This window comes from Anopheles stephensi, chromosome 2, assembly GCF_013141755.1.
Source record: "Anopheles stephensi strain Indian chromosome 2, UCI_ANSTEP_V1.0, whole genome shotgun sequence".
Lineage (NCBI taxonomy): Eukaryota > Metazoa > Arthropoda > Insecta > Diptera > Culicidae > Anopheles > Anopheles stephensi.
The window spans coordinates 65609777-65623841 of record NC_050202.1 but is presented as its reverse complement, the minus strand read 5'-3'; the positions used below and the strand labels follow the sequence as shown (position 1 = coordinate 65623841).

Genomic DNA, 14065 nt, shown 5'->3' with positions numbered 1-14065 from the left:
ACCGGGGCCAACGTTCATCTACAAGACAGTCGGGCAGAAGGTGTCGTATTGGGTGAGATCGGGTGAAGTAGGAGAAAAAAACCCCACAGAATTCGGTGCAAGGGTATAGAGAGATTTTGGGGAAGAAATACACACACACACACAAAAATGCTCACAAACACTACTAACTGCCACGCTTGCTTGAAAAACGCTTTCGGGCCAATTATTTATGGACAAATTTGTAACAAAAGTTGTCGTTTTTCGGTTCCGGGCCCTTCTCGCACCCACTTACAGCGCCCACCAGTGGGAAGGATTTGAGAGAAAAATTGCAACATCTGGAACAACAAGCTCGCCAGCATGCGGACTCACCGGCAGTGCTCGCGCCCGGGGAAAGGTTGGAAGCTAAAATTAATGGAAAATAAAATTTGCATTGTGCTACGCCGGCCGATGTCGTACCACAGGACAACGGTTTCTTGCACTTTCAGATTTTCTTGCCAGTGATTGTTTTGTTTCAAAATTTGCTTTATTTATTTGATTTGTGCCCTTTTTTTGCTTTTCCGCTCTGGGTCAAATAAGGAACAACGCTTAAGAAATGCTTGCACCGATGGACGCTCGGCTAATTGCGCAAGGCGCATGCTGGTCAAACTGAGTCGAATTTTTGGTTGGATTTAGGTGAAACATATCTTACCATGGTGACCTTTCGTGGACGAGAAAAATTGGTAAGAAATTCGCGAGAATGCTAGCGAGATTGTTGTTGAATTCATATTTGCATGAGGTGCTTTCTGGTTGGTTATCTTGGAATATTGATTGTAGTGCTAGCTGTCTTTAACGCTGGAAAAATGCTAATGTATTTTATTCTTCTGTACATTTCTACATTCTGTAACCATTTTCATGTACTTTTTTTTCAATATATTCCATCTTATCTCATCTGAAATGTATTAACTTATTTTGAATAGCTTTGGTTTTCGTTGACATAAATATAGTCCTTAACACAACTATAGAAACTTTTCGGAAAAGTGTCTTTACAAAATACATTTTAACTGTTAAAATATACAAAACTGCTTTCCCAAACCATAAATCACCCTTTGGCGACGCCCTATATAAGCACGAATGAGTTAATACAAAATTGAAGTTTCAAGATTTTCGATTAAAATTCATTAAGCCCTCCCCTTCATATCTGCCAGACCGATAGCAATCTTTAATTCATTTCATGGAGGCTGTCATGTGTCCTTCAGAAAACCCTGCAGGCAAGTCATACACACTGAACTGTTTGTTTTCGACAACAGTGTGCTCGTTCTGCATTCAACTTTCGTCCTGTTTGCCAGACACTCGGTGCGTTTCCGGCAACCCCACAGGTCGGAATCAAATCCGGCCAAGAATCATGAACCACCAATGAATAATATATTATTCTTATCATCAGCCGCTCCAACGCTTCTTGGGCCAGGCGATAGGCAATTCCCGAATGTGGTGTTGCTTCCTCCCCGGGGGTGATTCGGTCGCAGGAGAGTCACAGACACTTGCTTCCTTGCTTCTTGGATGGACGGAAGAGGAAAAGGCAAACCGGAAGAGGAAATAAAAAATAAACGTAACAAATGAACGAGCTGGCAAACTTTTGCAGCTTTGCTTCGTTTATCGAAGAAGTCGATTGCGATTGGGTAGCGAGAAAGCAGCACCAGTTTCGAGCGGTATCGTCATCTTCCAAGCAAGTCAGACATGTTTAGCACTGCTTTCAACGTTCAATATTTTTCAAACCCATCATAAGGGCAATAGCAGCATGCCGAAGCACATTGGTGAGATTCTCGAGAAGAAAATCAACTACACGAAACCATGCAAAATCATTGGTTTGCAGAGACCGAAAGAACGGTTCCACTGCTTCGTCGTTCTACACCACGTCGACGAATGTGACGACGGGTAAATTTGCCTGTGCAAGTGGAGCTAGACAAAAAAAAGCATACACAACAACATACTGAATAGCAGCAAAAAAAATTTGCATCGTCGTTGGCGTAAACCCAGCGACACGCTGCCTTTCGGGTTTTGTTATTGCTCCATGAATAACTGATACGGCGGAATAAATATTTGAACGGGTAAAAGTGAAGGTGATAATATTTTTGCAGAAATGCGACCCCCTGCAGTCGAAGGAGCACAGCTGAGCAAACCGACTACAGTTCATCATATACCGGGTGCGGGGGTGGAATTTCTCGGTTTATGTTGTGTGTTCCGGTTGGCAGTGGCCGTTTGAGCGGGAGTTTGATTTCTTTCAGCAACGCTCCCTTTGACGATGATGTTGATGGTGAGCTGAAAGCAGGCTTCACATAATTGGCACGCAGTGCAGGATTTTCTGCATTTTCTGCTGTGATTCTCATACATTTTAAATTGTATCACCTGAGGTTCTTTCTCGCCGATTTCACTGCACAAGTGGTGAGGCACAGAAAGGTGTACCATACTTGCAATAAAATGTATTTTGATTAAAAAATAGGGCAAAAATGCTTCTAACCCACTACTGAAGCAAATACATCATTTATAAGTGAACGCTTGAATTATCATCTTCGTCTCGTCCGTCTATCGACTGGGACGACACTGCTGACTTTAACACTCACATTGACTCGTGTAGAAATTGACGTGCTGAATCCAGCCTTAGCCCTCTCCCAGTCTTCCGCAACCCAAACGAATGGGCTCCATTATCGTTACAAATAGCTTCGACTTAGTGCGGCTATCGCACGCCGTGACATCCTACCGAGCCCCAATATCTCATCCGTACTCAGCCGTGACATTTTGGAACGGGGTTCCACCGCTAAGCCGAGCGTCGTACTGCACCGGAAGCGCCTTAAGGAATCGGAAACAACAACAAACTCCCACCACCGTCACGACACGGATCGGTGCACGTAGGTACACTGTCCTCGTATTGTTTCTCCATTTGCGATCCATCAGAAAGCACTGCAAGTGCTGGAGGTGCGTGTTTTGTTATGTTTTTTTTTTTCTTCCATTTCACCCTTAGCCGGTGTAAGATTTCGTTGCCCTGCATGCTATCAACATAATTTTTCTTCTAATCAATCTCAATCACACTCGCTTTTCCTCGCCATTATCCCTGTGTCGATTGGATACAGACGTTTCCTCCGAACGGCTGGCTGCACTTTCCCTTTAGGATGATTAATTTCTCTTCCATCGTCTAAACCGAACCGGGCATGAATCGGATCGGTTCGGAAAACCCGCTATTGTTTCAGGCTGTCATCTTCAAAGGGCGCTGCTTGAGGAATAACAGTCATCTGCTAGCAGTATCGAATTGGTTAGCTTTCCCGGCCTTTTCTTTTCACTTTATCGGCAAGGGAACAATAGGCTAGCAGGCTTTTGGCAAGAAATGACTGCATAGATTGATGGATGGATCACACCACGGTGTGTCGTTGGGCGGGCGGGCAACGTTAGCAAATATCATAAGCTGACACTCCTTGTCATGCAAGTGTTTGGTGGTGCTGGCTGACTCGCCTGCCCCATGAACTCACTTGATGTCCTTTTGATTTCCGAAGCTACGGCATAACACGCCCGCCAACTGACATGTGACACTTTCTTCTTCATCCGCCCCGTGTGTGTGTTGCATCTATTCTGTTGCTTTTAACCAAACGTAAACATAGGACACATGTGCGTTCTCGATTCGACAATGTTTATGATTTGGCGCAGGAATAATTCTACCCGAAAGGATGCACGGTTCGGTCCGGGCACTTGCCTTCGAAATAAACCAACCTTAAGAGGGCATTATTCTGCTGTTGCGCGTGGCGCATATGAGTGAAAGTGTGGGAAATTAATTTAACCCCCCCTTCGTATCCGCCATGTGCCGACGAGAACTGATGGCTGATATTAACGGGGCTGTTTACTTTGGGCCGATATACGATTCTATTCTCACTGTCGATTTACTCGGAGAGGGACCGTTTGAAAAGGGGTTCTTCGTTTTTGTGACTTATTTAAGAAAACAAAATTGTTTGAAGTTTTGGCTTGGGACAAAAGGGGCACATATGCAGGATCAGCGCCAGTGGGTTGGGAAATTGGCTGCAAGAGATACAAAAGATGGTTGTAATTAAGCCATTCTTTCCCTGTGCGCAAGCTGAAAGCCTTGAACTGTTTGTCAAAGCGTAATGTTTCACTATTTCTATTGTCGGATTGAACAACACTGGAAGTTGCTAAAAATAGTTCAGACAAAATTTTATGCTTAAAGAAGCTCTCAGCATAAATAACGATCTTTCAATTTCGTTCTTTCAATTCATCGGATCTTGGAAGGATGAATAAAAATAACATGTGTATGTTTACGTACGGCAAAAAATCGATCATGTCGTGCTACTGGTTTGTTAAATTATTATTCATTGCATGATTCTGTCTAATCGTTTCCCGTACCTAATTTATATGCAGCGCTAAACGCGCTAGCCTCTGAACCGTGTAACAAAAATACAACAATTTGTCTTACACAATTGATGACAAGGACAGGGACTCGAGCACTCGTCTCCGTGCCACCATGTGCCGGGATATGCTAATTAATGCTTAGGGGTCCTCCTTTCTAGCCCCTATCGTGGCTCATGGTTTAGTGCCCGAAAACGGGAACACAATTTCATCAAACTAAAGGTGAACGAACAAAAAAAAAAACACCGGCCAGACCCACATTTCGAGGACAAATCGCGATGCTTCAAGTAGCATTGGAAAGGTAAAGGCACCCTTCGCCTTCCTCAACGGCCGACCATGGGTTTTTTTTCTGGGTTGACCCTTTCCAGGATGCAACGTTTAAGGGTCGGTTACGGCAATCCAGCGCGTTTTGTTGGTGCTTGAAAATGCATAAAAACACAACAATCGGTTACGAGTCTTTGGTGCGGAGTAGGGCCCATGATAAATGTGACTTTTAGCACGAAAACCATTTAATAAGAGGTACACACACATAGACGCACTGTTGAAGGGAAACACTCTCACTTTCTTCCCTAATGATGCGAAAAACGAACGCAATCCCGGTCCAAAACGCAATCGACCGATGCATAGCTGGCAGATAGAGGATTTGCTAAGGGACACCCGGGACGCAACTCCCGAAGGGAAAGCTACACAAAACCATCCCTAACATACCACGTGAACACCGGGGTGCGTGTGGTGCGAAGTGCTTCGATTGATAAGATCAATGTTTTGGGAAACATATTTATGATTCCCGGGATGTTGCATTCTGCGTTGCTTCGTTTGTGCCTGCGTTTTTTCGTCTTTCCTCGTCGATTCGAGTTTTACCCGATTCGAGATGCATCCCTCTGCCGGGGCGTTCCGTTCCACTGCTCCAGTTCGTAATAGAGAATAACGATGTTTATTAGTGTTTGCCCGTTTGTCCCTATTTGAAAGGACGCGATTTCGCGAGGCTTGGAACGCTTGAGCATGTGGTCCCGTTGTACAAAAGCCACGCGCTAGCGCAATATTGCATCGATTATAGGAGGGTTTCACTAATAAATAAAGCCCTACCCATATTTCTATCTCTGTCTCTGTGTCTGGGCTCTTTTTTTTCTCTTCCTCTTTCTCGGTCTCTTTGAGCGTGGAAAATAAATCATTAGCTTTTACTGTTGCAAATAAAGCAAAAGTGTAACAGTAAGTGTAACGTGGACCCGTCGGTCGGGAAAGAAAACGAGGGAAATAGCAACGAAAAAAATGTCGTAAATTACCCATAACATTCTCGATTTGCTTTTATTAGCGAGCGAGAACAAGCTCCCGAGATGAAGGATGTAATGTTACGGTTGGAGGACGCACCGAGCTAATTTGTGGACTGTTTGTTGTAATAGCGGAAATGATGTGCTAAACTCCAGGAAGAACTTCAATCGTTGTTAAATGTATAAAACATCACTAGGGAAGTGTAACCGTATTGATGCTGCATATGAGAATTTTAATCCAATACCGATCAATCGCAAAGATTGCTCAGCATCCAGCGTACATGAGTCATAACGTTTGATCGGAATGAACTTCAGCTCAAACCTTGCATTGCAATTGCAATTACCTTCCACATCACAGCTACGAACAACTTCGTCCATTTTCAAGCAGTTAAAGCTTAGCACAAATACAAACACGATTGCATGGTTGCATCGTTGCAACTCAATAATCTAATGCACAAAACGCAATTGTTGCATTCCCACAAGTGGTTCTTTGAACGGTGCGACGAACCATTCACTTATGAGATGAATCATTGACGAGCATGACCGGCATGACAGACAGAGAAAGCAATCGAGCGAGAATGGAAGCGCTCGGAAAACATCGCCGTTGTGTTCATCGTGAATCGGGCAAAGTGTAAACCGTTTTACATATTATTCGAATCGATGCGATTAGTTGAATTAGAATAAAATTGTTTAACAGCTTCCCAATTTTTTTCCAATTTCAAAACGACTTATTAAATAATTGTGTCTACAACCAACTGAGCATGCCCAAGAGAAGGCAAAGTACAAGGACGGAAAGTCGTTTGATTTCTGTTCAACATTCCCTCAAGGGGTGCTGAAAACCTGATATCGAGCCGTCATTCTCATTAACTCAATATATATTTCCCTCACTAAGGCTAAATAAAATTAAAAAAAAATAAAACATGCAGTTCTTTTTATGATATTATGCTCGTATTATTTCATTTTGATTAAGAAAATTCGGACAATCTAGTACACATTCATAATTTAAAATGTTCTCTTGATTTTCCCCTTTTTTGTACCGTCACAGCACCCACTGTGCAGCTTGCGCATCGTTCAGAATGAACTCTCTACGCGGACGAGCGTACGCAACGGCTTCCACCTTCCACAGGTTTATTCGAATTCATTCGAATTCATTCTGAAGCCAGACGCGAATCGAGCCGGACGTGCGTGTCGCGAGCGAGTTCGCGGTGTTAGAAGTTCGAAAGGCGTGTGTATAGAAAAAGCCATCGATTCTATTGCGGTGGTCGTTTCGAGTGCTGGAGCGTGTTATGCTGTAAGTGCAGCCGTGTGTACCGTTTGCATTGTTTTGGGTATGTGATACGCCGTGTGTGAATTTGAGTTTGAGCGTCACAGAACTAAGTGAGGGGGCGTTGGAAAGGGAAACCGCACCCAATCCGGTGACCAGTGGCAGGAAGGCAGGCAGGCAGGCAGTCCGTTGCACAATCCTGCGATCCCAACGGAGCATTGCTGCAGTTGCCGTACCGTTGTGTTTAGCTTCGTGCTTAGTTAACAGCGGGCGTAAAGCGAATGTGTGTGGAGTAAATTGGATTAAATGACGCGGCCAGGCGGCCACCCCGTGTTTGACCGGTAGGGCTTGGCAGGGCCAATTGTGTGTGTGTATTAGTTTTATTGTATTATTGCCCCGCTCGTGTGCTATCTATGCATGGTGTATGTAGACACCCCCAAACAAGTGATCTCCCAAAACAAAACCCACCAACCTTCCGAGCGAGTCCATCGATGATCGTTTGCGGACGGTGGAGATGAAGTTGATTAAAACTCTGTGTCCGTGATGATGAGTTGCTCTATCTCGCGATCGTGGGTATAAGGGAAAAGGTGCATTTTCGATCCGTTTCCAGCGAAGACCCTTTTGTTTCGACGAGAAGAATGCTACCAGAGGCGTAATCGAATCGATTGAATCACCTGCGGTTTGAGTGTGTTGGTGTGGGCGCGAAGCAGAGCGCCCTAAAGTCAACCTGATCTCGCCTCGCGTAGCTTTGCGCTGGTGTACGTGGTGTCGCGACAAACCTCCGAACCGCGGACCATGTTTCGTGGGGATGAAACATATAAAGCAAAAAGATGATTCTAAAACCACTTGCTCCAGCATTGCGGTGCATTTGTTCGAAAAGGTTTCATTTAAGCGGAAAGTGATGTTTATATGTAGGAAAACGATAAAATTAAGCATCAAAGCGCATGGAAAAGCCCAGCGCAGTGGCGTGTGTTTGTGTTGGTGCAAGTCGCGGAGAACAACGGTGCTCGGCGCGAAGCAGATAAAAAAACGTAACCAACAACATCGTCAGGTCCCATGTTTACGAATACCTGTGCACCTGTGTGACGTCACGGTCTGTGGGCACTGTAACCGAATCCACCACCCGTTCGAACAACGAAGAATGTGAGAAGTGCTCTGCTACGAACAAAAGGCAACATAAGGGAGAGAAAAACGCGTCTCACGCCAGCCAAAGTCAACCCCGTGTGATGAGAGCATAGCCCCGTGTGCGTTTGATCGTGTGCGTCGCTAGATCGATTTATTTGCCGACCGTTTGGTTGATCGACAAATTCAAATGCGCGTTGGCTTGAAACGTGTTTTCTGTGGTGGATAGTGTTTTTCGAATTGTTTTTCTAACAAATTTTACAAAAAGTGTTTTTTATATTGTTGTAGTAAGTAAAGTTTTGATGTTTTTTCAATATAGTTTTTCTACATAATTTCAGTGCCTGTTTGTCCTAGCTTCGGCTGGATGTATAACACATTTCAAACAGTTTTAACAGCTGCTTGTATTGAAAAATAGTGTGCGTGAAAATGATCATTGAATTCAACTTTACTAAGTGAAAAGTGTATCTCCAATTAAAATTACACTAAACAGTGGCAAGAAGTGCGAATAGTCAACTCGCGTTTGTTTCTGGTCGTTAAGTTATTAGCGATCATTACACAATATCTCGGTAGATAGCATCGACTTGAAGAAGGCTTCCTGTCGCGACCGAAAAGGAAACAAGATGGCAGCTCAATATGGCCGTAGCCTCAACTCCGCGGCCGTGATGATGCTGCTCGTTTGGATTACGCTTATAGGTAAGGAATGCAGCGAAACTCTAAAAATATTACACTCATATTTGTGCCAAGGATGGATATTCAATCGTTGTCCCAACTGATGTGGCAAACCAGCGTGGGGGTATTCCGTGTTGGTGTTGGAATTTGCAATGAAAGCAAGTGAAACAAACACACCGATCGTTCGATTGCCCAAAAACCGTATGTGCCCTAACCCTAACCTCCTCTAGCTACATGATGATGGGAACTTGTTTGGAAAATATTACTTAAACTCACAGGTGGTCATCGGGCAAAGTGAAGCAATGAACACCCCACAAGTAGCAACGCTAGCGTATTCCACCGGTTGCGGCTTTTTTGCATCTTCCATGCGGGAACCAGGTTTTGACAGTAAATAAACAACAGAACCTACCTCCACCTACCTTACTCTTGCTCGCTCGCTCGGGCCATCATCGAAAATGTTTTGCGTACGATCAGACCTTTCGTCGACGTAAAAAGTGCTACGAAACTTGAACCATCTGTACGATGCATACAACACCGAACACCCTTCGGGTGTACTGAAGACGCACGTTTGGTTGGCTGGGTAATTAAGTGAACAATTTGTAATCTTACTTTTCACCCGTCCAGGGTAATAACAGGCGATACATAAACGATCGGAAGGTACACAGTGTGTGGGGTTTGTGATGGAGCAAATGTTCGTTTCCGTTTCTCGACACCGGGTTTGTAGCGTTCTTTTCTTTTGCAGACCGTGTCTAGACAACAGGATGTGTTTGTTGCAGCGTTTGGAGATGCCACATTTTTGCCTCACGAAAAACAGAGACATATTAATTGATTTTAACGGCCCTGTGAGTGGTAGAAATGGGTTTAATAATGAAGTTTGGTGATATTGTTTCGCGAAAGACAGGACGGTTTTGTAATCACGATGAAAAGTTCTGCAATGGGAAATTGTCTTTTTAATGAGATAAACTGACATCCAATTAAAATTATTTTTAATGGGAAATTCCAAACATCCAATTGTTTGGAAAATTTTCTATACTTGGACAACCGCAAAGTGCTATAGAGAATTTGTGTAAACACATTATCTCTTAGGACAACTGCAGTTTTATTTCCAAAAAGTGAGAAATAATAGCATCCACCACTTCATTCCTTTTTGGTAACTGTTACTGATGAGTTAAATGAAATTCTGCCGAATTCTTATGATATCACCCATTTTGGACAAACAGATCTTTATTGTGTTTCCAGTTCCAGCAAATGTACATTGGACATGGCAAATACAGTTGTTCGTAGAGACTTCTTTCAATATATTTTAATCTTATGAAGTGAAAAGATTAATTAAGTAATGGACTTTTTGGAACATACCCCTTAACGACTTCCTGCTGTTAGTATATCAGGAGTACATAAACCTGCATTGTGATTTGATATTGAATTTTTGTAATCCCGGCTCTGGGTAAAATGTCGCCCTCAAGGTTACTAAAATCCTCATAACTCACACAGCCGTAACACTAGCTGTACGTCCTTGGACTAAACCAATCGATTTAATGTCGCAATGCCGCCGTCTCCATAATAGTGAGACGTACAGCATGTAAAAAAACACACATTTTCAGGGACATTTCTCTCGCAGCTGGTCTGTGGATACTGGTTTTGGCTATTGGCACGACAGAATGAATAAACGTTTACTACACCCGTACTGGTGTCTGAGAAAACAACATACGCTCTCTCTAACCACTTGCATCTGTATCCTTCACATTAACTGTTGGTGGGATTCCGTAACGCTTAGGCAAGGACGTAACCACAATACGGCATTTCTTCTACCGCGGGAAAATGGAGCATGTTTTTTTGTACCGAGAAAAACGGAAGGCAGGAATCATAAGGCAAAAGAAATTGCGTCGAGAAACCGACTGTCGGTGACGGTCGTTTGTACGACACCGAAGAAACGCACCTCATCCGTTTCGGCGGAGAGTTGTGCCGATGACAGAAATAGAAAATTCCATCAGGTCACCAGTTCGTCGCGAATACCATAGCAAAGGAACTACCGAGCTCTGGCCACTGTACATAACCGCTGGGAACCGTTGCCTTTCCATTTCCAACCGCGTGAGTGTTGGGGAGGAAAAAATCCACCCATCGCGCACGGTTCAACTTGACCGCCTGCCAAAACATTAGCCAATGACCGGGAAACGAGAAACCTGGCTGTCGAAAAATTAAACGTCCCGGTACGCGGGTGGATGGTGCAAACGTTTGGAGGGTGGGCATAAAATTGGAACGAAAGTGTTAGAAAAGTGCTCAAACATGAACGGTCAGACTTCGGCGAGAACGGAAGAAGATGTAAGGCGCGAACGAAAGAAGTATTGATACACACAAAGAAAAAAAAAAAGCTTAAGCAAACGGAGGAACCTTCACGCTCGGGAGCAAACCTTTGAAATGGTGACCCATCGTTCGATCAATGTATCCATCTCGATGACCCTTTTGTGACGACAGAGGTGTTCACAAGCACGCCTCGGCGAAAGAAGCATATTGCAACTTGCGTAAAATTTTCCGCTCTGTACCAAACTCTACCGGCCATCAGAGGTTTTCTAAATACAATTCTCAACACCCTGAAGATAGTGGAACGAAAAAACGAAACGAGCGAAAAAATAGAATAACATGGTCGCGTACAAGGAGTGTGTGAGAAAGTGGGCTAAAAAAATCTTATCGATTCGATAATGTAGGATCGACACATGTACGATCGATGGGACTGTTGGATGTGATGGACTCGAACTTTCTCCGCTAGTGCATGACTAGACACTCATGTAGTTCGCATCGGATATGGGACTATTTTTAGTGTGTTCGGTGCTGCCCTTTAGTCGTCCGTGTCGGCTGTCGACATGGGATTGACTGACTTGGGCCGGACTGACCTAACATTTCATGGAACAACATGGATTCATCCGCACGCTATTGTTTATGGAAGGAAAAAAAATTAATCAACCAAACATCGATGGTGGTGAAGGTTGCCATCCGTTAGCGTACATGTTAGCGATAGAGAAATAAATTTAATTGGAATGATGGACAGGTATTGTCCGTGCGAAGAATCTGATACATGGTTCTGACGTTTTAGTGCCATGCATATTGCAATGAATTACGTTTTAAATCAGGTGAGAATGCAATATGAGAACTCGTTATCAATGTCATGGCAAAGTAGTAGAATTGAATGGCTGAAGCTTTAATTGAACAACAAAATATGTATGATCCTCATGCGCTTGTCTATCACGAGCCCCAGAAATATCTGTTTCTCATCAATGGGAATAGCAGCACATGATTGATTTCCAATATTTGTACTTTGCAACTTAGCAAAAAACTAATATCCCAATTATAGCCATTAAAATGTGTAACCGTAATTGAAACACAAGCATTTTCTATCTTAGGGCACCAATCTTTCTGTTGGCTGATCACCGGCTGCTCTATTTCTATTCCAAGAATAAAAAAAACCTCTCGGTAGGACTGCTCTGCATGCGCAATACATTAGCTAACCATGTCATCACTTGCCTGCTTTCCAAGGATGTGTGACAGACGATGACATTTGATCCTCCAACATATGGTAGGCTCACTGTTTACGTCGATATGACCGAACACCTGTGCAGGAAGTACGTAATGCAAGAGTGTGCACCTGATTAGTAGAAATGGAACAGCGAAAGACAAAACCAGACATGCCTGATGTTCAATACAGTCCAACCACAACTGCAACCGGAGTCTAGCCATTCTTCGTGCTAGTCTTTCCGGAGCCAGTTTTATGGAGCTTACTTTAGTGTAACAAAACAAAAAAACAATAAGCATGTTGACTTCCGATAATAAGGCAAAGGCAGGGGGCCTGCACATCAATAATGTTAGCGCCCATCGTTCGTATTCGGTTACCACTCACACACACACACAAACCGGCACACAACAGCTGAAGGTCATCCTCCGTGTCTGCCGTGTTCCGGTGGTGGCGATGTTCCGAAGGCTCCGAGGATCCGCTTAGCGTTTAGGTTTTATGACCGCACACTGACTCGGAACGACCGGTGGCTCATTTTTTTCTCATTAGTTTTTAATGCGAGAAGCCCTTCCGCTTCTGCTTAAGCCGCAAGACTTGAAACCATTGCCCTGCATAGGTTAGTGACGATCATCCGCTAGCTACAACACGGCAAGACACGGTGCTCTTGATTTTCCTGTATGGGTGTGGTGCGCTTTCTTTATGCTTCCTTCTGCGTCGACACCATATGCACCGATGGTTATGCCACCGGTAATGATGGTGGTAAATGGTGATGACATTGGTCGTCTATCGATTAGCTGAAATTCTTTCTGTGACTTCCTGAAGAAGATGTCCAAACAATTTAAGGTTCTTGCAAAATGTTCCATATGAATGGCGTATGGTATAATGACCACTAATTGTGCGGTGCGACATCATTGTTAATATTCTAATCGATTAGGGATGGTAATTAACAGATTCTTATATGCATACTCAATACTGGTTAAGAATAAAAAGTAGATCTATGACTTGCAGGAAGTGCTTATAACTTATTCACAGTCAATATGATGTGTGTTCGTGCCTTAGTAATACCATTAATCTGATACTCTTGCCGTATTTACAGCAACAGCGGTACGCTCATTTCATTCACAATATTTACCCTCTTTATGATACGCTTGGAATTAAACTAACGATCCTCACCACGATTAGCGCACATCTCGACGCGAAATTGCACATGCACTCTGGGTGATATTTTTCTCCAGTGTTAAAAATACACTCCCGCGTTTCAATGTGTTCGTCACCGGCTCGGGATCCCGATTGCACATTGCAGCCGGCAGTCAGGCAGAATCCCCGTACTGCACCTTTCCGCGAAGTGTGTGATGTAAAGCGATTCTATTTTTGTGGCCTTGACTTGTTGTGATGCATCGGTTCCAAATCGTGGTTCGCAAGCCATCGTACCGAAATAAACATGCTTCACGAAACAGATAGCGTTGGGAGCGGGGTGAGTGGTGAGGTCAGCAGTGATGTGGTGCTAAATAATTCACCCATGGCGATGTGCTTGTTCCTAACGCGTGTTGATCGCCAAAGATGCAGGTTCAAAACATAAATAAACGGTGTTTCCATTTCCCTGTTCTGCGACGGAAGTTGGCTTGGGGGTTGAAAATTTGCAACGTGCAATAATGGGTTTGAGTTCATTTTATATAGATCTTCTGCACCTCTTAAGGTTGAGCTCAAGAAGAAGATGGTCGTTTTAAGGGGAGAGATTTCTTTTCCTGATTCAAAATGCTCCTTTTCCACTGCACATTGGCCACATTTAAATGAACTAGCATGATTCGTTTTGCGGTGAATTGTCACGGATAGGCAACAGTGTCATTAAATACTGGAACCGGGCTTCACACAAGTGTG

At 43.8% G+C, this 14065-nt stretch overlaps 1 protein-coding gene across 13 annotated transcripts in view; it reads left to right on the top strand.

Moving 5' to 3' along the window:
• The first annotated feature begins 6779 nt into the window (after positions 1 to 6779).
• LOC118505770 (fasciclin-2) overlaps positions 6780 to 14065 on the top strand; it is a 52497-nt gene continuing 45211 nt past the window's right edge. For 6 of the 13 annotated variants that reach the window (XM_036042022.1, XM_036042020.1, XM_036042019.1 and 3 more), the window contains exons 1-2: positions 6788 to 6958; positions 8355 to 8709. In XM_036042022.1, coding sequence (XP_035897915.1) covers positions 8637 to 8709 — 73 coding nt within the window. In that variant the 5' untranslated portion in view covers positions 6788 to 6958; positions 8355 to 8636. Of the gene's footprint in view, positions 6959 to 6984; positions 7236 to 8335; positions 8710 to 14065 lie in introns of those variants that run through there. The other 7 variants (XM_036042021.1, XM_036042026.1, XM_036042014.1 and 4 more) reach the window with 6 other exon arrangements.